The sequence below is a fragment of the Mustela nigripes genome, chromosome 4, assembly GCF_022355385.1.
Source record: "Mustela nigripes isolate SB6536 chromosome 4, MUSNIG.SB6536, whole genome shotgun sequence".
Taxonomy (NCBI): Eukaryota; Metazoa; Chordata; class Mammalia; order Carnivora; family Mustelidae; genus Mustela; species Mustela nigripes.
This window is the reverse complement of record NC_081560.1, coordinates 101,755,005-101,774,855: the sequence shown is the minus strand read 5'-3', so window position 1 is coordinate 101,774,855 and position 19,851 is coordinate 101,755,005. Positions and strand designations below refer to the sequence as shown.

The window sequence follows — 19,851 nt, the reverse complement described above, 5'->3', positions numbered from 1 at the left end:
TTAAAGATTTTATTTATTTAACAGAGAGAGGGAGATCACAAGTAGGCAGAGAGAGGGGGGAAGCAGGACCCCTGCAGAGCAGAGAGCCCGGTGCGGGGCTCGATCCCAGGACCCTGGGATCACGACCTGAGCCAAAGGCAGAGGCTCAACATACTGAGCCACCCAGGTGCCCCCAGAATTTTCTTGATAGTCATTCTTTCAACAAATATTCATTAAATGCAACAAATATTCAATAAAAGGTAAACAAAACAGACAAAGATCCCTGCCCTCGCGGAGCATACGGTGTAGCCAGGCGGAGACCCACACATGATGAAAAGAGTGAACAAAGCAATAGTGTAACAGGTTAGATGGTGGGCAGTGCTGTGGGCAGGCATAAGCAGAGTGTGGCGAGGTGGGATTTGGAGGATGCGCTGGCAGCTGGTTCGCCATTTAAATCCGGTGGTCAGGCAGGCTTCCTTAGGAGGCAGCATTGGAAGCTAGGCTTAGAGGAGGTTGAGGAACAGCTGGGAGACCAGTGTGCCTGGGGCCGGGAGACAGTAGTGGCGGATAAGGTCAGGGAGATACCAGGGACCCAGAACACACAGGGCCATGTAGGCCACTTAAGAGCTTCGGCTTTGACTCTGGATGAAAGGAGAACATTTTAGAGCAGAGAAGTGATATTCTCTGACTTAGGTTTTGTAAGTTTTTCTGCGGTTGCTCTATTGGCATTAAATTTTGAGGAGGAAATATAGAAGCATGAAACCCAAAATATGGTTATGGCTGTGGCCCAGGTGAGAGGCAGAGGAGGCCAGGGCCAGGGTGGGAGCAGTAGAGGTAGTGAGGAGAGCGGTTGCGTTCTAGACCTATGTTCCATAGGTAGGTTTGCCTACAGATTAGATGTGATGTCTGAAACAGAGACAGGAATCAAGAATGGTCTCAAGCATTTTAACCTAGAAAGATGGACTTGCCTTCAACAGGGGCGGGAAGGGAAGGCTACAGATAGAGGTTTTGGTGGGAAAGATCTGAAGCTTGATTTTGATCATGTTCTATTGGAGATGTCATCTAGGTAGTGATGTCAAGAAGGCAATTGGATGTGTGGCTGAAGTTTAAGAGAAAGGTGTAGACTACAAACATGGTATTGCATTTGTTAAAGTAAAAGAAGAAAAGGAGAATAATTTTACAGGCTTTTTTTAGTATAATAACTAAAGATGGTACATTGTTAGGCTCTACATTGTTCCTAGACTTCATGGAAAGGATAGAATTTTATATTTTCTGGGGCTTTCAGTCACAAATGAATCACCCTTACTTACCAAGCATCATAAAGGTAATCACTGGCAGGAATCTGTCTAGCCAACACAGTGCCGTGTCTGTCAGGATATACTGAGGCCTAAAGTTCTATTTGGAAATCTTTCTTTACACAATATGTAAAAGTAAATTCTTTACAAACTAACCCAGAAAAAAATGCTTATAATCTCTAGAGATTATAAATATATAAATATATATTAGAAATATATAAATAGAAATATATAAATATTTCTGAACACATATGAATGTGCAGTTATGCATTTATAGTTAACACTATTACATATTTAATATATTGACAGAAGGACATGTCTGGCTGGCTTGCCATCCTTTTCCACGAGAGATTGGGAAATATGGGAACTTGTAGAAAGAAATTGTTATTACCACTGCACTGCCCCATTTGCTAGTGTTTTCCTTGGAGGATTTATGAGACTGGAGTCCTTCCTTCATGGCTGGAACCTGGAGGGTGGGGACCCTCATTTCTCAGCAGTGTGCCCATGGGACCTGGCGTAGTTTTTCGTTCATAGGAAGTGCTGAGAGGAGTTTGTTTGTTCAACTGAACCAGATACCACAATACTCTTCAAAGACTCATGTTCCTTCTTTGTTGAATGACAGTCATGTTGAGTTCAAGAAAAAAAAAATTGTTGGGGAATCACTGAAATTTTAACAATTTTTGGATCAAGATTAATTACCTAGTAGTTACACATATACCCAGTTTTATCAGTGGGCTATTTTTCATTTACAGCTAACAGTTGAGCTGGATTATCTAGTAGACAATTTTCGTCCACACCTTCTAGAATATATTTATACAATCTGATTATGTTTTTCCTTCAGTTTGTCTTAAATAAGATTTGGTGTGTTCTGGTATTTTGGTTTCCATTGTGCATTATTTGGCAATTCCTCAAGTAAAAGTCAGACATAAGTTATCATCGTCACAGATGTACCATGCATACATAAAACCATAAATATACCAAATATATTGTTTTTTCTCTTTTAAAAAAATTGAGAGTTGCTATGTCATTACCTGAATGATCATTTCTCAATAGAATTATTAATATCTGACCTACTCCCTAAAGCTATGGATTTTCTTACTTAAAAGGCTGAATAGTTTTCCTCCATTTGCAGTCATTTTTTGCTTTTTCTTCCTTAGCCTAACGCATTTTGCAGCATAACTTTATCATGAAGCTATTATTTCCACCACGTTTTCACATTTGGACTCTAAAAGCTTTGCCCATTGCTGTACAGCAGACATTGCTCTTCTGTGTGAAGCTTATTTATGTGTGTTTTACTTCTAGCTCTCCCGGGTTTGAGGACTTTGGCACTCACCCCGCCCTACCCCGTGTATTTATGTCGTGTATCCCCCATGTGTGCACGTTCCGTTGTTTGGTTTTGAAATCCGAGAAGGGAAGAATTTATCTTTGTCTTGGGCTCCCCCTGCTGTTTGTGATGTTTCCTTAATCAGCAAAGAGGTAGTCCAACACTTGATGGGTGTTCATTATTTATCAGTGAAGAGGTATTTAAAATCTTGATGTGTGTTAATAGTTGTTACTGGTTTTGTTTTGTTTTGTCAAGAGATATTTGGCAGCCACAGGTGGGTTGAAAATACACTGAACTTACAACTTACCAAAAGGATGGTTTGAGGGGCTCAGATCCTTCCATTCTTCCTCAAGAGGAATGGCAATGAATTAAAGTTGCAGAGTATTGGATAGAGGTCATCTGAAGTTTCAGGTACAGTATCTTAGAACTGTAGCTAAAAGTGGTTTTAACACAAGGGCCATCATCCCCTCACCGACGAGTCGCTGTCTCTCAGATTTAGCGAAGAAAGGATTCTCCGGCATCAGACTGTCAGCTCTCCCTGGAGGGTGTTTCCAATCTTGCAGCTGTCATTGGAGTAGCCAACAAGATTGACAGGATAGAGATTGTTAAGGGAAGAGATAAAATAAACATCAGACTTTCTCTTTAGAAAACAGTAGAATCGTAGCATAGGTCGTATTTGAGGAACCCTAGCTCTTAAGAGACGCTGAGTGCAGGAGGCTGTTTTTCGGAAAGCCAGTACAGCAGTAGTACCTCCAAAGTCATGGCAGGTGCTGGGGGCAGGGTCTGACCTTTAGCAGGTCACCAACAGTGAGTTCTACCTACAGAAGACCTGGCAGTGGTATCTATTTCCCGTGAATCAGGAGTTTGTCCTTGATTTCTCTTTTTGCCTTTTTATCACACACCAGACTGGGAAGCTCGCATTGACAGCCACGGGCGGGTCTTTTATGTGGACCACGTGAACCGCACAACCACATGGCAGCGTCCGACAGCAGCAGCCACCCCTGATGGAATGCGGAGATCGGGGTCCATCCAGCAGATGGAGCAGCTCAACAGGCGGTTGGTGATCAGCATGCGGGGAACCCCTGGGAACCCCTTGGAAAGGAGAGGGGCAGCCAGCGAAAATCCCCCCCACTTACACGTTTCTGCTCAGACTGTATGAGGAGCCTGGAAAGTAATTATGTACCTTAAGAAACCCATTTGTAGCAGTACTTAGAAAGCTAGATTTAGAATTTGGTGGCAGGAGACTAATTAAGCCTGAGTGTCATTTAAAGATGGAGAATTCTCTGAACTTCTTGATGGCATGTGCTCAAAAACAGGTGTTCCTTAACCAGGGGCTCTCAGACCACCCTCCTCCCTAGGTATTCACTGAGGATGCCTTTGTTCCATGAACCCTCCAGAAACTGTATGCAAAATTATACATGGATGCACATTTTCCCATTAGACTGGTCCATATCTCTCATGAGATTCTCAAAAGGGCCCAGAACTCAAACAGCTGAGAACCCTCCAAAGATGTGTTCAGTAGAATACTAAAAGCTGTCTGTATTCATGTCTGTCTGTATTCATGTCTGCCCCGGTCCCCTAATTGCTATATACTCAGTAATTCCTAAACAGCTTTCATCTTAGAACAAAAAAAAAAAAACGTTTAAAAGCAGTTTTTGAGGATTGTTTGATCTAAAAACCAGACTCTTACCTGTGAAATTGTCAAGATGCCATTTTGTTTTTCACCTGCAAATGAGATCCTAAATAACATTTCTGTCACGCTGTAAGCTAGCATGTGCATCATATCCGATCTCTTGCTTCTTTAAGGCCAAGATGGCAGTTTTGGGATACTTTTCGTAGCCAGGACCGCAAACTGCATGCTTGAATTCAGCCTTATCCACAAGCCATCTCATTAGGATGAAACAAAGGAAAAGTTGAAAGGAACTATACAGTATAAGGAACTAGAAGCTGACGTTATCAGCCAGAAAAATAAAGTGGGCAATTTAGTCCTATGAAAAACACACAGAGGCAAAAAATTGAACTTCTGGTTACTGTTGCACACAGAAGAACACACTTAGGTGAAAATCGCCAGGATTCTTTGATTGCTCGAGCATTTGGAAGACATTCACTATCCATTTTTTGTCCATTAGTAGCTGAGCATTTAAAGTCATTAATGAGAACTGTGCTGGATATTCATCAGCAGTACATTTCTCTACCATCATTCCCACAGAAGGAAAACACATTACAGAACTTGTGATAACCCAGCTTTATTAGTTAAGAACGCATCAGAAATCTACAGGAGAGCCCTTTCCTGGTGATTACAATGAAACTCCTGTCAATAAAAATGTGGAGGACACAGCAAGCTCATTTTACACAGAGACTGCACTGAGATTGCATAGGCAGAAATAATCTGTAGATCTTTCCTGCCCAAACAGAGAAGCTGAACTTGATTAGGAGCTGAACTTGGCAGGCTGAGACATAGGGAGAGTATCACCAGGCTATTATCTACAGGAGGTACAGTTCCAAGCACTGAAAGAAAACAATACGTTGAAGCAGAAGTAAGCACCTTGACCTAGGACATTAAAATCCATGAAAATTCATCATATTCAGGTTATATAATATAAAAATTAGGCCAAATCCATCCTGAATCAGGCCTCTAGAGAAGTTCTACAGGCTTTCATGTGTAAATTCCTGTGCCCTCCAGTGGAGCTGAACCATCGGGAGAGGCAGCCAGACTTTGTGAAACAGGAAGTGGTATTTGGCACATCCATCTGGACAGATAAAAAGAAAAGAAATTTGGTGACTTGAGAAAGTACTTATTTCTCGTGAGAAAACCTACTTAGGGAAGGCCAGATAACCTCCAGATAAGTATCCCAGCTCTTCAGCGCTTATCTTAACCTAATACATTCAAGCTTATAGAGTTTTTCAGTGACCTGGCATGATAAGGCGGCCACAGAAAGTACACTGCTGGTCTTTGGGATGTGATCACTCCTGGGGGGTGTTTTTCTGAAAACCTTTGTTGGTTATCAGAAGGAATTAACAGCAATCCCCGTCTCACAGCAAAACAGATATTTCTCGGTGTTGCAAGGTGTAAGGGAAGGAAAACGTTCTTTCTTCCCTCCTAAGTTCTTTGGCTGACTTCATACTTAAATTGACATAAGAAAAAGATTAAAAGGAGAAAACTAAATTTTATTTCATATGTAGGAAAGCTCACAGAACTATGAGACTCAAAGAAATGACAAGAAACATTTTTTCTGTGTAAAGAATTAACAAACCAGTTTGGGCTTGGGGTAGTAAATTGGTGTAGAGGAACAAGGTTGGTTTACCCAGCCGTCGTGAGCCTGATCCCTATCCCTGATGATAAAGAGGACTACTGCCCTCCAGGTGCAGATTCACAAGGGAAATTCACTTCCTGCCTTCAGAGATCAGAGGACGGTCAGAGGGTCCTTCTGCACTGGTGGTTTCTTAAAACTTTAATTCTAAATAATCAATATGCCGAAATGGCATATTTTGGGGTGGCCTGTCCTGGACCCAGTGGGGTTTCCCTGGACTCCCAACAGCATAATTATGAAAGTCAAGTGTGTTTGTGCAAGAAGATGCACACTGAAAAAGGTAGAATGCACAGTGCAGCCTACAGCGACCACATTCAAACTCACCGGTACCCCAACGCAGCACACCTTTCCTGGCCTTTATGGCTTGACCATTGTGCTTCTGCGGCAGAGACGTCCCTCACCACCTGCCATGCTCCATTCTGCTAAGGCCCATGAGAATGTCCTGTGGTCCCTGAAATCTCCCAGAACTCTTCACGCAGAGTTAGTGGTTGCCTCTTCTGTGATTGAAACTTTCTGCCTTGTCCTCCCGGGTACCCCTCCCCATGCCTGATGGGTACCAGAGTCTAACAGGACTCAGTGTAAGAGTTTCTCTAGTTAATTCTTTCACTTTCAGAATATTCTGAATTAATTCGATGCACCTTCACAGATATTTATCGAACAAGCAGAAAATATAAATATGTATTCTCACTTCAAATAATCAACTAAAGTTTGGGGTTTTTTAGTTATTTGGATAAAATATTTCTATTATTGAGACATGGAAGTTTAAAAATGTAAAAAAAAAAAGATGTATATATAATTCTACGACCCCAGGCTTTACCTTTTGAAAAAAATCTTGTCTTTAATTTCAATGTGCATGCATAGACCTTGTGTAGCTGTGATGATAATATGTAGTTAGTTTTATATTCTCTTCTCACTTGCCGCACTATAAGCATTTTCATATTGCTACAGAGACTTAGAATATCATTTAAATGGTTGTATAGTGTTCCAATGAATGGACTGTACTTTAGTTAACTTCTTTTGCCATAGTGCTGGATGTTTCCCTTATTGCTTTCATTACTATTTTGGATAAGGCTGAGGGCCCTGTAAAATATTAGTATTATCTCACAGAAGTATTTTCTGGGGGTTATAGTCTCCAAAGCGCAAGCCACGGGAGATCACTGTGGTCTTGGTACTTGATATCAATGCCTAATGTTTCCTAAAATGCAGGCTCGCTCTGCCAGCAACAACAACTTCACTCCTGTCCCATCTTTGGGTGTGGTTTTGTGGACCTAAGAGGTGCTCCCAGGATTTTACTTCTTACATTTGATTTCTGACAGGGAGGGTCAACTTTTGTTTCCATAAGTTTTTCTTTTACCAGTTATAGTTCCTCCCATGAGAACTGTATGGTCTTGGGCTTTTGTGTTTGGTTTGGCTCAATTCTGAAAGGTTTTCCTCTTGCTTGGCTTTGTGCATCCCTGTGTGTGTATTCATTTATAAATTAGATATTCTGGCTGACTTTCTTACCAATTTCCATGAACTCTTTTTTTTAATAGAGTATTTTTTTTTAATTTTTATTGACATATAATGTGTTATTTGCCCCAGGGGAACAGGTCTGTGATTCATCAGTCTTACACATTTCACAGCACTCACCATAGCACATACCCTCCCCAATGTCCATCACCCAGCCACCCCATCCCTAACCCCCACCACTCCCCAGCAACCCTCAGTTTGTTTTGTAAGATTAAGAGTCTCCCTCCCAATCCCATCTTGCCATAAACTCTTTATATAATATTTTAAAAAGTATGAAGGAGGATGTGGAAGGATAATTCTTGATGAAATGTGAGAGAACCTGTTCTGACTCCCTCTCTCATCTTTAAAACAGAGCGAGTGTCTGAGGCTACCCTCGCTGAGTGATCCCTCCACAAACTGCTGTGTGTCCTGCTTCCCCAGAACTGTCCCTGTACTTCAGGACAGATCAGGGCTGGGGTGTAGTACCTGGGATTTGAGGCTGTTGACGCAGTAAAGCCCAAGACAACCAAAGTCCAACTGAGGACACACAGCATGTTGTGAAATTACTGACATTTTCATCATCAAATAAGATTGCATTGATTCACAGACATTCTCTTCTGTGGTCACTGTACTTTGGGAAGGAAAAGTGAGGTTACAACTTTATATTTGTCTGTGCTCTGTTCTGGGTTATCTCTCACAGAGTAACAAACCACCCAAAATTGGCATGAAACAATGATAATTTATTGCTACCATCATTGTTATTATATATCACTTTTATTTGTCATGGTTTCCATGGCTGACTGGGTTCAGTGAAGCCATTCTCTCTTGGGGTATTGTGTTGTCTTGTGGTTGCAGAGGGTTGCCGGGGCTGGTGACCCATATATCTGGAGGTTGATGCTGGCTGTGACTGTCAAGCAAAACACCTATCTATGGCCTTCCCAGGGGACCTCACAGCACGGGCACTGCAAACTGTCACTTACGTTATCTTCAATTTGTCAAGGTTCCCACAAGCTCTTCCCAGGTTCAAGGAGAGGCAACATTGATTCCACGTCTTAATAGATGAGTAATTAGGTTCCAGAAGAGCATGTGGGACTAAAAATATTGTTGAGCCATTTTTGGAAAATGCAGCCTGCCATGAATCATTTAGGGAATCTCCCTGACAACAGCTCCCTTGGTCTTTGGCAGCCCCATTCCTCCCCTGGTCAAGGTTACACACTTAGGCAGCTTCTCAGTGGCTCACTCTGTCCCTCCCACCATGGTGGCACTCTCTGAGTTCCAACAGGCAGAACAGCAGACAGCCATCCTTCACCTTCCCCACAACCTCCAGACCACAGACAGGTTGACGTGGTAAATAAACGTGGGATTCCTCGATATAATCCTTTGCTCATTCCTGCCCTCTCCCTGTTTTCTTATTAGAGGACTTCTCAAAAATGCCCCACAGTAACTGCTGCAGGCAAAGGTGTCTCTTGACACACGGTCATGAGTGAGTGGCTGAGCCTCTGTAGATAAAGTACACCGGTGACTCTTTTTTTTTTTTTTTTTTTTTTTTAGATTTTATTTATTTATTTGCCAAAGAGAGAGAGAGAGAGAGCACAGGCAGGCAGAGTGGCAGCAGAGGCAGAGGGAGAAACAGGCTCCCCGCCAAGCAAGGAGCCTGATGTGGGACTTGATCCCAGGACGCTGGGATCATGACCTGAGCCGAAGGCAGCTGCTTAACCAACTGAGCCACCCAGGCGTCCCCCAACTGGTGACTCTTAAACCTAGACGGAAGTAATGCCACCTGAAGGACTTCTTAGAAATGCAGATTTCAATTTTGCTTTGATTTCTGTGATTATAACAATCGCCCAGCTGATTCTCTTGCAAGGGGTGTAGAGACCACACTTAAGAAAAAAAAAAAAAAAATTCCTTTAAAGAACGAAGAAAGAAGGAGGTCTCTGGTCTTCAGAAGCCCCATCACAGTGGACTCTGTAATGATGTTTCCCCCTTGCCCCATGTTGGATTGCATTCGGAGACTTGGTTATTCACTGTTCCTTGGGCTCTCACTCTCCTTTTCCTCTTCACACCTCTTTCTCCACCCCCTGTATCTCCTTCCTAGGTGCAAGACTCATATAGCAACCGGTCCTTTGCCTCTTGTCACTTGCATGAAATCAACGACCTCCAAGTCAACATATCCAAATCCACACCAAGATTCCCTTCCCTCCTGCCTGTTCTCCTACATGTCCCTTTTCAGGACTGGCTCCCTCCCTTACCATCACTATTGTCTCCTCCTCCTTCAACCTCTGCATCCAGACAGGCCCCCAGGTCCTGCGCAGTCTGCATATAAGATTACACCGATTCTGCCACGAAGTCTCTCTTGAACTCAGCTCCCTCTCCCATTCTTGCTGGGCCTTGAGGAAAGGGGAAGCTGAATCCTGGGTGTATGCCTTGGTAGGCTGAGACATTAGGCAAAACAGAGGTCAGGCAGGGAGGATAAGGGGGCTACATGGATGAGGGAAGTAGAGCAAAGAGGAAGGACACGGCTAGACATCAACCTATAAATTACAGCGTAAATGAGACAGAGTGGGCTCTCAGAGGCGGGGAGGTTTAGGAAATGTCTGCATTTGGGGCAGAGACAGATCTTACTCTCCCTGCCGTGGGGGGGTGTTCCTCTCCCCCCAGCCATGGGGTGTTCCTCTCCCCCATGCTTGCAGAGCCACCATCGTCCCCCATGCCCGCCTGTGTCCAGGCCTTTAGCACCTCCAGACTGGGCTGTTGCAGTGGCTGGTTCCCAGCTGCTCTCCCCAACTCATGCTCTCCTCCTGCAGTGCATGCCCCACCTAGACGGACGTCCTCATTCTCAGTTGCTAGCTCAACGTCTTTTTCAGCAACTAGCCAGATCCTGCCGCAGTGGTTCTCAAAGTTGGTCCCTGGGCCAGCAGCAGCAGCATCACCTGGGAACTAGTTAGAAATGCAGGGTCTTGCCTCCTCCCTCCCCAGATCTACTGAATCTGAGAAATTCTGGGAGTGGGGCCCAGCTGTCTGTGTTTCAACAAGCCCGCAGGTGATTCTGCTGCAGCTCAAGAACCCGTCTTTACAGGGGCACCTCAAGGCTCCCTGCCTCCCCCTCTGCTGGTCCCTTCGCTGCCTGAGCCCCACACCTCCCGGGAATCCACCCAGCTGCTCAGAGTTCCCCAAGACTGAACTCTTCTGTGTTAGTATACATTCTTTCCCTGAAAGGTCCCCAAAAGGCTCATACTAATTCAAAATGTAGGCATCGAGGTGTTTCTCTGTCTGTGTCTTATGCTTTGGGACAGCTTTTTGACATTGTTAGAGTGATGGCTTGCATGCCATTCCCCTCTTTGTTCTGTCTCCACTGTGTGTGTTCAGAGGCTGAAATCCTATTCCCATCCTGACTTGGATCTGAAAGTCCAGCATGGAGCCTGGGCATTTTGGGAGAGTCAGTACATACTTAGTAAGTACCTGGAAAGGTGACTGACTGGCCGAATCCTCAACCTGGGAAGAAAAATAAAATGAGCCTTCAAATCAGCAGAAAACATCTGCTTGTCGGCCAGCATGCTCTTAGAATGTAATATTTCCACAGTTCCTGCCAATGATATGTTACCTGTCAGATGACAATAAGGGAGTAGAATTATTACTCTGGTTTATAGACCACAATATGTACAATAATGTAGAAGTAATTTGATATCTTAGTTGTGACATTTAAAGTTATTTCCCAAACCATTATTTTAAACTTAGTCTGGTTTTATTTAATGCAGGGCAGAGGCTGGTCTTTTGTGACTAGATATCTCTGTTAATGTGTAAAAGTTACCATACTTGAAACTTATCACAGTTTACAAAACGAAAAGAAGTCCACTCACTCATCTGGACACACTTGTCTTGCCAGTTGTTTCGGTATCTTGTGGGAATTTTAAGCATTTATTTGCCAATATTCAAGACGATTCTTTACAGATTTCTCCAGTTCCCTGATTCAGAGCATCAGCCCCCAGCAAGGCATTAAGCAAAAGTTAACCCCTGTCTTTCCATTTTCTGATGCAAAGGTATCAAAACATTCAGCGAACCATTGCAACAGAGAGGTCGGAAGAAGATTCTGGCAGCCAGAGTTGTGAGCAGGTCCCGGCAGGAGGCAATGGAGGAGGTGGTGGGAGCGACTCAGAGGCTGAATCTTCTCAGTCAAGTTTAGGTATGGAAGGAGGAGAAGAGTGGTGGAATGGGGGAGGGGAAAGAGGCTTGGTGTCAGCAGTGTGAAACAGACAGCATTTTCCCACCATGAACATAAAGGAGAAGTGAATTCATAGTAAGAGAACTCATACTTGCGCATTGAGGCAATTTTTCCAGTGGCCTAATGGTTTCTCGTCGAGTGAATTTATTTGTGGGTGTCCTAAGAATTTTCCACTTATAAATAAAACATGCATTGAAAATTCACAGTCTACATCAAAGAACCTACATAACAACACTAGGAATAATTATTTGTTTGCATTTAAAATAAAATACAATTCCCCCTTGAGGGAGCAACGTGGGAGTAAAGAGGTATTCCCAAAAGCTTACCTTAGGTACTCTTCTGCCCCCCCGCGCCTGGTTACCTAATACCGGAGGCCAGGCCTCCGCCAGTTGTCTGCTTTTCATTTCTTTGAATCTGCCTGAGTGGACTCAGACGAGAATATTCAAGAGGCATAAAAGACTGGCTTCAGTTTTTTATACCCGTAATGACAAAAGATTATCACAGTGACTTCCCAATCCACTTTCTCTTAAGTTGGGTTGAGTGCTGGCACGTTGGAAGCTCGGGGCAGAAGCTCCTCGCTGCAGGGCAGAACAGTGGATTTCCGTGCACACACAGTCCCACCAACGACTGTAAGTGCGTCCACTCTCTTCATTTTACCAGACAAGCTAGTTAAACTGACTGGTTTTAGTTTTTCTATTTATTCATTTTTGTGACCTCTGAGAGAGGTGTGCTCAAGTGGTCAAGTAATTAAAAGCAAGAGGAAAAAAAGGAATAGAAAATCTCTTTCTGAGTTTGGTTTCGGGAAGTTTTGCATTTGCAATGTAACAAACCATCCCAAAAGGTAGCAGCTTAAACTCCTAGCCTTGCATTTATCACACAGGAGAGCAATTTTGTATTTGCGGTGGGGCTCGCGCATGCGTCCTCAGTCAGCTGCCCAGTCCCCTGCAGGCTGACTACCCTGACGTGGTCTCATTTGGGCTGGCTGGTCCCTGCTCCCTGTAGCTTGTCTTCTTGTCCCAGACTAGCCCAAGCTTGTTCTCACAGTGGTGGCAGGGTCCTAAGACAGAGTGGGGACACGAAGACTTCCTGGAACCCTGACTTACGAGTTCTGCCAAACTCTGTTACTCTAGGGAAGACACAGGCTAGCTCAGTTCGGCAAGAGAAGTGCAGAGCCTTGTGGATGCAAGGAGGAGAAGAATTGTGCCTCTTAACTATGCTTAGCCTTAAGATAGCCTTAAGATAACTATGCTTAACTATGCTTAGCCACTCATAAAATAAGAGAACAGCACTGGTATAGAAGGGACAAGATGTTCGAGGACGTGAGCCTACCGGAGTTATGCAGGAGCACTCCTAGGAGATAATGACTCTTCACTGGCACAAACAACGTGATAGGACACCTGGTCCTATCACCGAGATACCTGATCATATCACTCTTCAGAACCACAGTCCGTTCCCAGCTGTCCAGTCAAAGCTTAACACGCTGCTGGTGTAGAGAGAAAAGTACTGCATTTAAAATGACTTTTTCCCAATGTGTCTGTTGCTTTCCTTTCCTTTTTCCAGATCTGCGGAGAGAAGGGTCACTTTCTCCGGTGAATTCACAAAAAATCACCTTGTTGCTGCAGTCCCCAGCGGTGAAGTTCATCACCAACCCCGAGTTCTTCACTGTACTACATGCCAATTATGTGAGTACTCTTGAATACAGAGGGGACCCACCTGGCTTCCATCAAAACTCAAAATACGTCTTTGCTAAATTGTTTAATAGATGAAAAGGGAAGGCATTTTAACCCAGGCAAGATTGAAACCAAAACAGAACAAACCAACTCAGTCCACTCTTTCTACTATCTGGGAGTCTCCCAAAAAGGAGAAGAGCTGGATTTGGCAATGCTGTTGCTTCTTTGTTTTCATTAGGCACAAATGTATCAATATCAGTGAAAGTCCTTTGGAAACAGATATGTGTTTCTGTTACTGCTAAAATTTTAAAGGAACAAGATTATGAAGTTGTGACAGATCCCCCTCAGCCTGCATCATTTTGTAAAATCACTCTCATTAAAGAAATGTTAAATTAGATTTCTCCTAGATAAATATCTAGTTTTCCCTTTAATGAAATGAGATGTTCAAATACCGTACTTAAGTTATTTTTGCATATATGATTTTTTTTGGTATTTTCAAGAAAGCAATTACATGCTTTCCCTATATTCATTAATTCTTTCATTAGACAAACATTTTCTGTGGACAGATGCAGATGTAGGTGCTGGCCTCACAGAGACAGCATGACAGCTGAACAGCACAAGCTCCCAATTTGTGGAGCAACAGACACGTACAAAGACTAGTCTGACGTGAGAGGACAGCGCCCAACCTCAGGGAGGAATGAAATGCTCTGGAAACACCAGAGATACAGTCTAGGGGAGCATCCCCAAGGACAAGGCTGCTGAACTGAGTCAGGAAGGTTGCAGGGGGGTGGGAAGAAGCTCCAGAGAGAGGGAGAAAGGACGCAGCTGTGAAGAGGCTCAGGGTTGGGTATATGAGGTTGGGATGTGGTGGTGGGCAAAGGTGGTTCAGAAAGGGCTGGAGAAAAAGTAGCAAAACTCAGGGGAAGTCATGAGAAGGAGTGTGGCTATGCCTCAGGAGGCGGTAGGAACAAACAATAGTCCTAGGCATTTGTGTTACAAGATCAGGTGTTCGATTAAGCGTCTTCTCTATCCGAAGGGCGGCGAATGGGGGGCTATAAGGCTAGAGGCTGATCCAGTGTCGCAAGTGAGAGATGATCGAGGCCCACCCTGAGGAAGGGGCTGGGAGGACAGAAGGGGGGACCATGGTGATGGAGGCAGGCAGGGGTGAGGACTCGAGAAAGTCGGAGTCTTTTCTGCTTTGGGCACCTGAGTTAGGGGTGAAATTACTTGCATCTGAGCAGGTGTAATTATTTGATTAGGTGACAGCGGGAGGAGACCAGTTTTTAGCAGGTTTTATTTGAGAAGACTCTGGGACATCTGTTGTTAGACTCAGAGTGGTTGCCCACTGGGGCAGGGGTGAGTCACAAAGGGGGACAAGGATGCCAGATGTTGATGCCCTCAAGCACTGGGCACCAGGTGGCTCAGGTCAGGAGGAGCCACGGCCCCACTCTGGCAGCAAGCAGGGCTGGCTTCCAGCCCTGTGGACCGGAAAATCATCATTTGGCACAACTAAAAACTCTGGAAACGTTTTCCTTTCTTCTCATCCCCATCCCCTCCACACAAAGAAGTTTGTGACAGACCTCTGAAGGCCAGCCTTAAGTCCCCAGGGACCCTGAATTAATCCTCCTTGTTACAGACGCAGAAGTGGAGCAAGGGAGGACTGGTGCAGGCAGAGAAGGGTGGAGAAGAGAGGGGGGCAATGCTCCCAGTGACGGAGGGAGACTCAGGAGAGCCCAGCCTAGCGCTGACTGGGGAGAAGGGAGAGGGGAGCCTTTGAGTGTCCCCCCCTGCCCCGCCCAGAATGTGACCGTATCAGAGGCTGAGGAAACACCCATACAGATCAAGCAGATCCATGTGTGTTTATCGTGCATATTTAATTTTTGAGCAAGATCTCCCTTCTGAGGCTTCCCCCTCCATGCACACAATAAATCACTGTGTTAGCAATCAGGTTACATTGCGATAAGATGTTCAAGGTGTACTTGGTCTGTATTTTTCCTACCATCCTCCCCCAACCCTCTATCCCAACCGGCCCTGACCCCCCTCTCAGGGTGCCTACCGAGTCTTCACCAGTAGCACCTGCTTAAAGCACATGATTCTGAAAGTCCGGCGGGATGCACGCAATTTCGAACGCTACCAGCACAACCGTGACTTGGTGAATTTCATCAACATGTTTGCAGACACGCGGCTGGAACTGCCCCGGGGCTGGGAGATCAAAACGGACCAGCAGGGAAAGGTGAGTGTGACTGACAGGTGGGCCTTTCAACAGAGAGCTCTTTATCTGAAGAAGACCCATGAGAAAGTGAGGGGTGGGGGAGATGAGTGAGGACAGGGAAGTCTGTGTCTCAGAGATGTGCCATCAGCTACCAGGGGGAAGAGAGGTTCCCATCCTGCAGCAGGGTTTCTGTCCTGCAGCATCCCCAGCCTCTTGCCCCCTGATGCCAATAGCATCAACACCAACTTGGGATATTGCTAGATGTTCCCTAGAGAGCAAATCATGCACAGTTGAGAATTGCTGCCTATGTGTTTGGAAATTGAAACCAGAGTCTGTTCAATGACCTTTCTATTGTTATGCCTCCGTAGACAGCTAACTCTCAGGGAATGAGATTATTAGTTAAGTGGGAATGACGTTATTAGATTACTTGTGGTGATTTTCCTAATAAGCCTTCAGTTCTCATTAAAACAACCTGGCAAATGGAAGGGTATCTTGGGCCCATGTGATGTTACTGGCTTGCATATTGCCTTTGTGTGACCTTAGCCAAAACTGATCTTTCCCAGGGATGCTCTGGAAGCCTCACAGAGTTTGCTGCAGCAAAAATGTTCTTTCTTAATCATCACCAGTCACATCAATGTATTTATAGGACAGGTCAAACAGTTTATGAAAGACTTTTTTCTGTGTAATTTTGGGAGGGGGGGTGGAGGCCTGTGGTAGAGAGAATGCCTCCCTTTTTTAGGGTCAAAGGAATCAGAAATTTTGTCAGTAGACATGTCTCAGTTTCTGCGATGTTCAGTGTGCCACAGTCCCCCAAAGTGGGCTGATTGGGTGCCGTTGTCCCCTGGGAACCACAGATTCCTCCCCACAAACCCCTTAGCATGTCTCAGTACCTGTACTCTCTGAAGTGTGTGGAGAAAGAGTGTCCACTAATGCAAGTCTGTTAGCTTAGTAAGTCTGTATGACCGGCTCCTGTGTAGTTGGGTGAATTGGAAAAGGGTCTGCGGTGGGGGGTGAGCTTTGTGTAGTAGAAAAACCTCGAGAGCCAGAATCTGCTCCTAAGGACCTTCTCTTTTACTAGGTGTGTCCTCCACTTGGAGAATGACAGTGATTTATGCTGGGAGGACCTGAGGTTGTGTGTTAGGGTGGGAAATAAATCCTGAGCCAGACAGAAAGCAAAGGAGCCAGAGTGCACGTGCCTCATCTTGGTGGTCTGTGGTCACCATATTTACATTATTCCTTAACTAAGTTGTCAAGAGTATACCACTAAGGGGGTGCCTGGGTGGCTCATTGGGTTAAAGCCTCTGCCTTCGGCTCAGGTCATGATCTCAGGGTCCTGGGATCGAGCCCCACCTCGGGCTCTCTGCTCCGCAGGGAGCCTGCTTCCTCCCCCTCTCTCTGCCTGCCTCTCTGCCTACTTGTGATTTCTCTCTCTGTGTCAAATAAATAAAATCTTAAAAAAAAAAAAAAAGTACACCACTAGGAATCAGTGAACAGAAAGTATCATTATGGTTTATTATGCAAATAGCACACTAATGCAAACAACTTGCTTAGCCCAGATTTCCATAACACCCTAAGTGCATACAGCTCTCACACTAGGATGCAAACAGCCAGAGACCCAGCAGAATGCCAGGAAACCCCCCCAGTGCCGTCAGCCCTGTTTCTCCAGGGTGTATCACACTAGCAAAGAAACACAGTAGCTGAGACATGCGCCAAGAATTTTAGTCATTTTGAAATGTGTATTAGGGAATTTCTGGCAAAACATTTTCCCCCTAATTTTGTTATGTGATATGGTACCCTATATAAGAAAAAAAGAAGTCTGAATCTAAAATGAGAGGGCTTGAATTCTGCTTTCAGTTATGACACAAACCAGCTGTGTGACTAGATACACACACATAAACTGGTCTAAGTCTTTACTAATTGAGCACATACAGACTCAGAGATGGCAAACAAAACTTCTAAGAAGCGTACCGTGCACTGAATTTTTGCAGGGGTTGGCGGGGGGGGAGTAGCCTTCAATTAAAAATGTATTATCACAATCCATAGGGTAGAGAGCAACAGTGAAGGATAGTGGGGACTACCCCATTCCATTCTAAACACGTGACCATGAGCAAGTTCCTTTACTGCTCTGAGCCTCACTTTGTCCGTCATAAAGCAGCAATAATTACTATTGCCTTCATGCCAGTTATAAAGAGTAAATAAGTGAATATGGGCATCCATGATAATAGAATAGATTAGTAATTCCTGCTGTTCTTCCTCTTGATGCTGTGGGAATTGTCCAATCCAAAAAACTGCAACATCGGACTGGCAACTGGAGAAAATACAAGAACACCTCATTGCTAAAGCCCATGGATGATGGGAATAGGTTGACAAGAACATTTGTGGACTGTCTCCTACAGGCTCACCTCTCTGACTTGGAAAGAATGTGTTGCACAGGAGTCTGGGATCTAGGAACAGCGGTCACTGAAAAATCAGGGAGTCATAGCTCTCTATGCAAAAGACATTTTCACAGATGGCCAGAGAAGATTCCAGAATGCCACAGCACCTTCTGGTTCCTCATTCTAGCCAATCTGCTTCTTGCTTTATTGACGTGTGCAAAGACAACAGCCTTTGTTTTTAGTGTACACCATGGTGGGCATAGAAGACCAGGGCTGGCTGTTCGATGTCTTTGAATGCATGATCATCCCCACAAAGGGGTTCAGGGACAGTGCTCTGAGAGTGGCACCACTTCAGGAGGACCAGAGTGAAGGCCCAAATGGCATCTGACTCATCCATTGTCTTGGAAGTCTGAGAAAGGAGGCCACAGCCTTCTGCCAGCTTCGGTAGAGATTGGATGTGGACCTTAAGTAGGTTCCAGGCTTGAGTGAGGGGGAGGCTTATCATCCAGAGAGGGCGTGGGGCTGCAGATGGTGGGGCAGGGGAGGGTCTGCCTGTGGCCGGCATGCAACAGAGGCATCCTCTACTAAGGAATGAACACACAACAGCAAAATAAACAGGAACCTATGAAGAGAGCCACTACTACATGAAGGAAACAGAACCTTTGAGGAAAAAAACATCTTACAGTATAATTTCCTTCAGAAAATAGAAGAATTTAAAAGGTACCTGCCAATCATACACAAGATGGTTTAGGAGCACGTGGTTTCTATTGAGCAAGAAGAAGTAAGAAGAAGCAGCCACAAACTGAGAAAAGCTGAGAGGAGACAGATGTAAGAAAACAGAACTACCATATGATCTGGAAATCCGAAAGAATTGAAATCAAAATCTCAAAGAGGTACCTGCATTGCTATGTTTCTTGAAGTGTTAGTCACAATAATCAGGCAACCTAAATGCCCACTGACAAATGAATGGGTAAAGAAAATGTGGTGTATAAGAAGGGAGGTAGGGGGGTGTTAAATGGTGATGGGGGTTAAGGAGTACACGTGTTAGGAGGAGCATTGGGTGACGTATGTGAGTGTCGAATCACAATATTGTACACTGGTAACTAATGTACTGTATGTTAACGAGCTGGAGTTAAACTAAAAACTTTAAAAAAGGAATGTTTGTAAATGTATGTACAGAAGCATATGGAACTAGAACTGCTCCTAACTCAGTGAAACTGCACAGTGCATAATGTGTCTATCAAGTAGCATCTTCCATTAAGATATTAGTGTTAAACAGGTGTTGGCGAGGATGCAGAGAAAGGGGAGCCCTCTTGCACTGGTGGTGGAAATGCAAACTGGGGCAGCCACTCTGGAAAACAGTATGGAGGTTCCTCAGGAAGTTAAAAATAGAGCTACCCTACCATCCAGCTATTGCACTACTAGGTATTTACCCAAAGAATACAGAAATACTAATTCAAAGGGATACAGGCCCCCCAGTGTTTACAGCAGCAGTGTCAGCAATAGCCAAAGTATGGAAACAGCCCAGGTACCCATCAACTGATATACAGTGCAATGTTACCAACCATAAAAAGGAATGCAATCTTGTCAGTTGCAAGGAGGTGGATGGAACTAGAGTGCATTACGCTAAGCAAAATAAGTCTTGTCAAAGACAAATACGGTGTGATTTTACTTATGTGTGGAATCTAAGAAACAAAGTAAAAAGCAAAGGGCAGGGGAAAAGAGAGGCAAGCTGAGAAAGAGACTCTTAACTATGGAGAACAAACTGATTTTGTTTTTTTATTAGTATGCTAGAACCATATACTCATCAGTAGTTTTTTGATGCAGTGTTCCAAGATTCATTGTTTGCATATAACATGCCGCGCTCTGTGTAATACGTGCCCGCCTTTTCAAACTCAACACCCAAAACACTGGTGGTTCCTAGGAGGGAGGTGAGTGGGAGGGGAAGGGGGAGATAGGTGATGGGGATTGCCCAGTG

The 19,851-nt window shown here is 44.5% G+C and overlaps 1 protein-coding gene across 4 annotated transcripts in view; it reads left to right on the top strand.

Moving 5' to 3' along the window:
* Nucleotides 1-19,851, top strand: part of HECW1 (HECT, C2 and WW domain containing E3 ubiquitin protein ligase 1) — a 455,383-nt gene that overhangs the window by 357,892 nt on the left and 77,640 nt on the right. For all 4 annotated transcript variants that reach the window (XM_059397215.1, XM_059397212.1, XM_059397213.1 and 1 more), the window contains 4 exons: nt 3,504-3,654; nt 11,435-11,577; nt 13,177-13,298; nt 15,334-15,519. In XM_059397215.1, the coding sequence (XP_059253198.1) occupies nt 3,504-3,654; nt 11,435-11,577; nt 13,177-13,298; nt 15,334-15,519 (602 nt within the window). The remainder of the gene's footprint in view (nt 1-3,503; nt 3,655-11,434; nt 11,578-13,176; nt 13,299-15,333; nt 15,520-19,851) is intronic.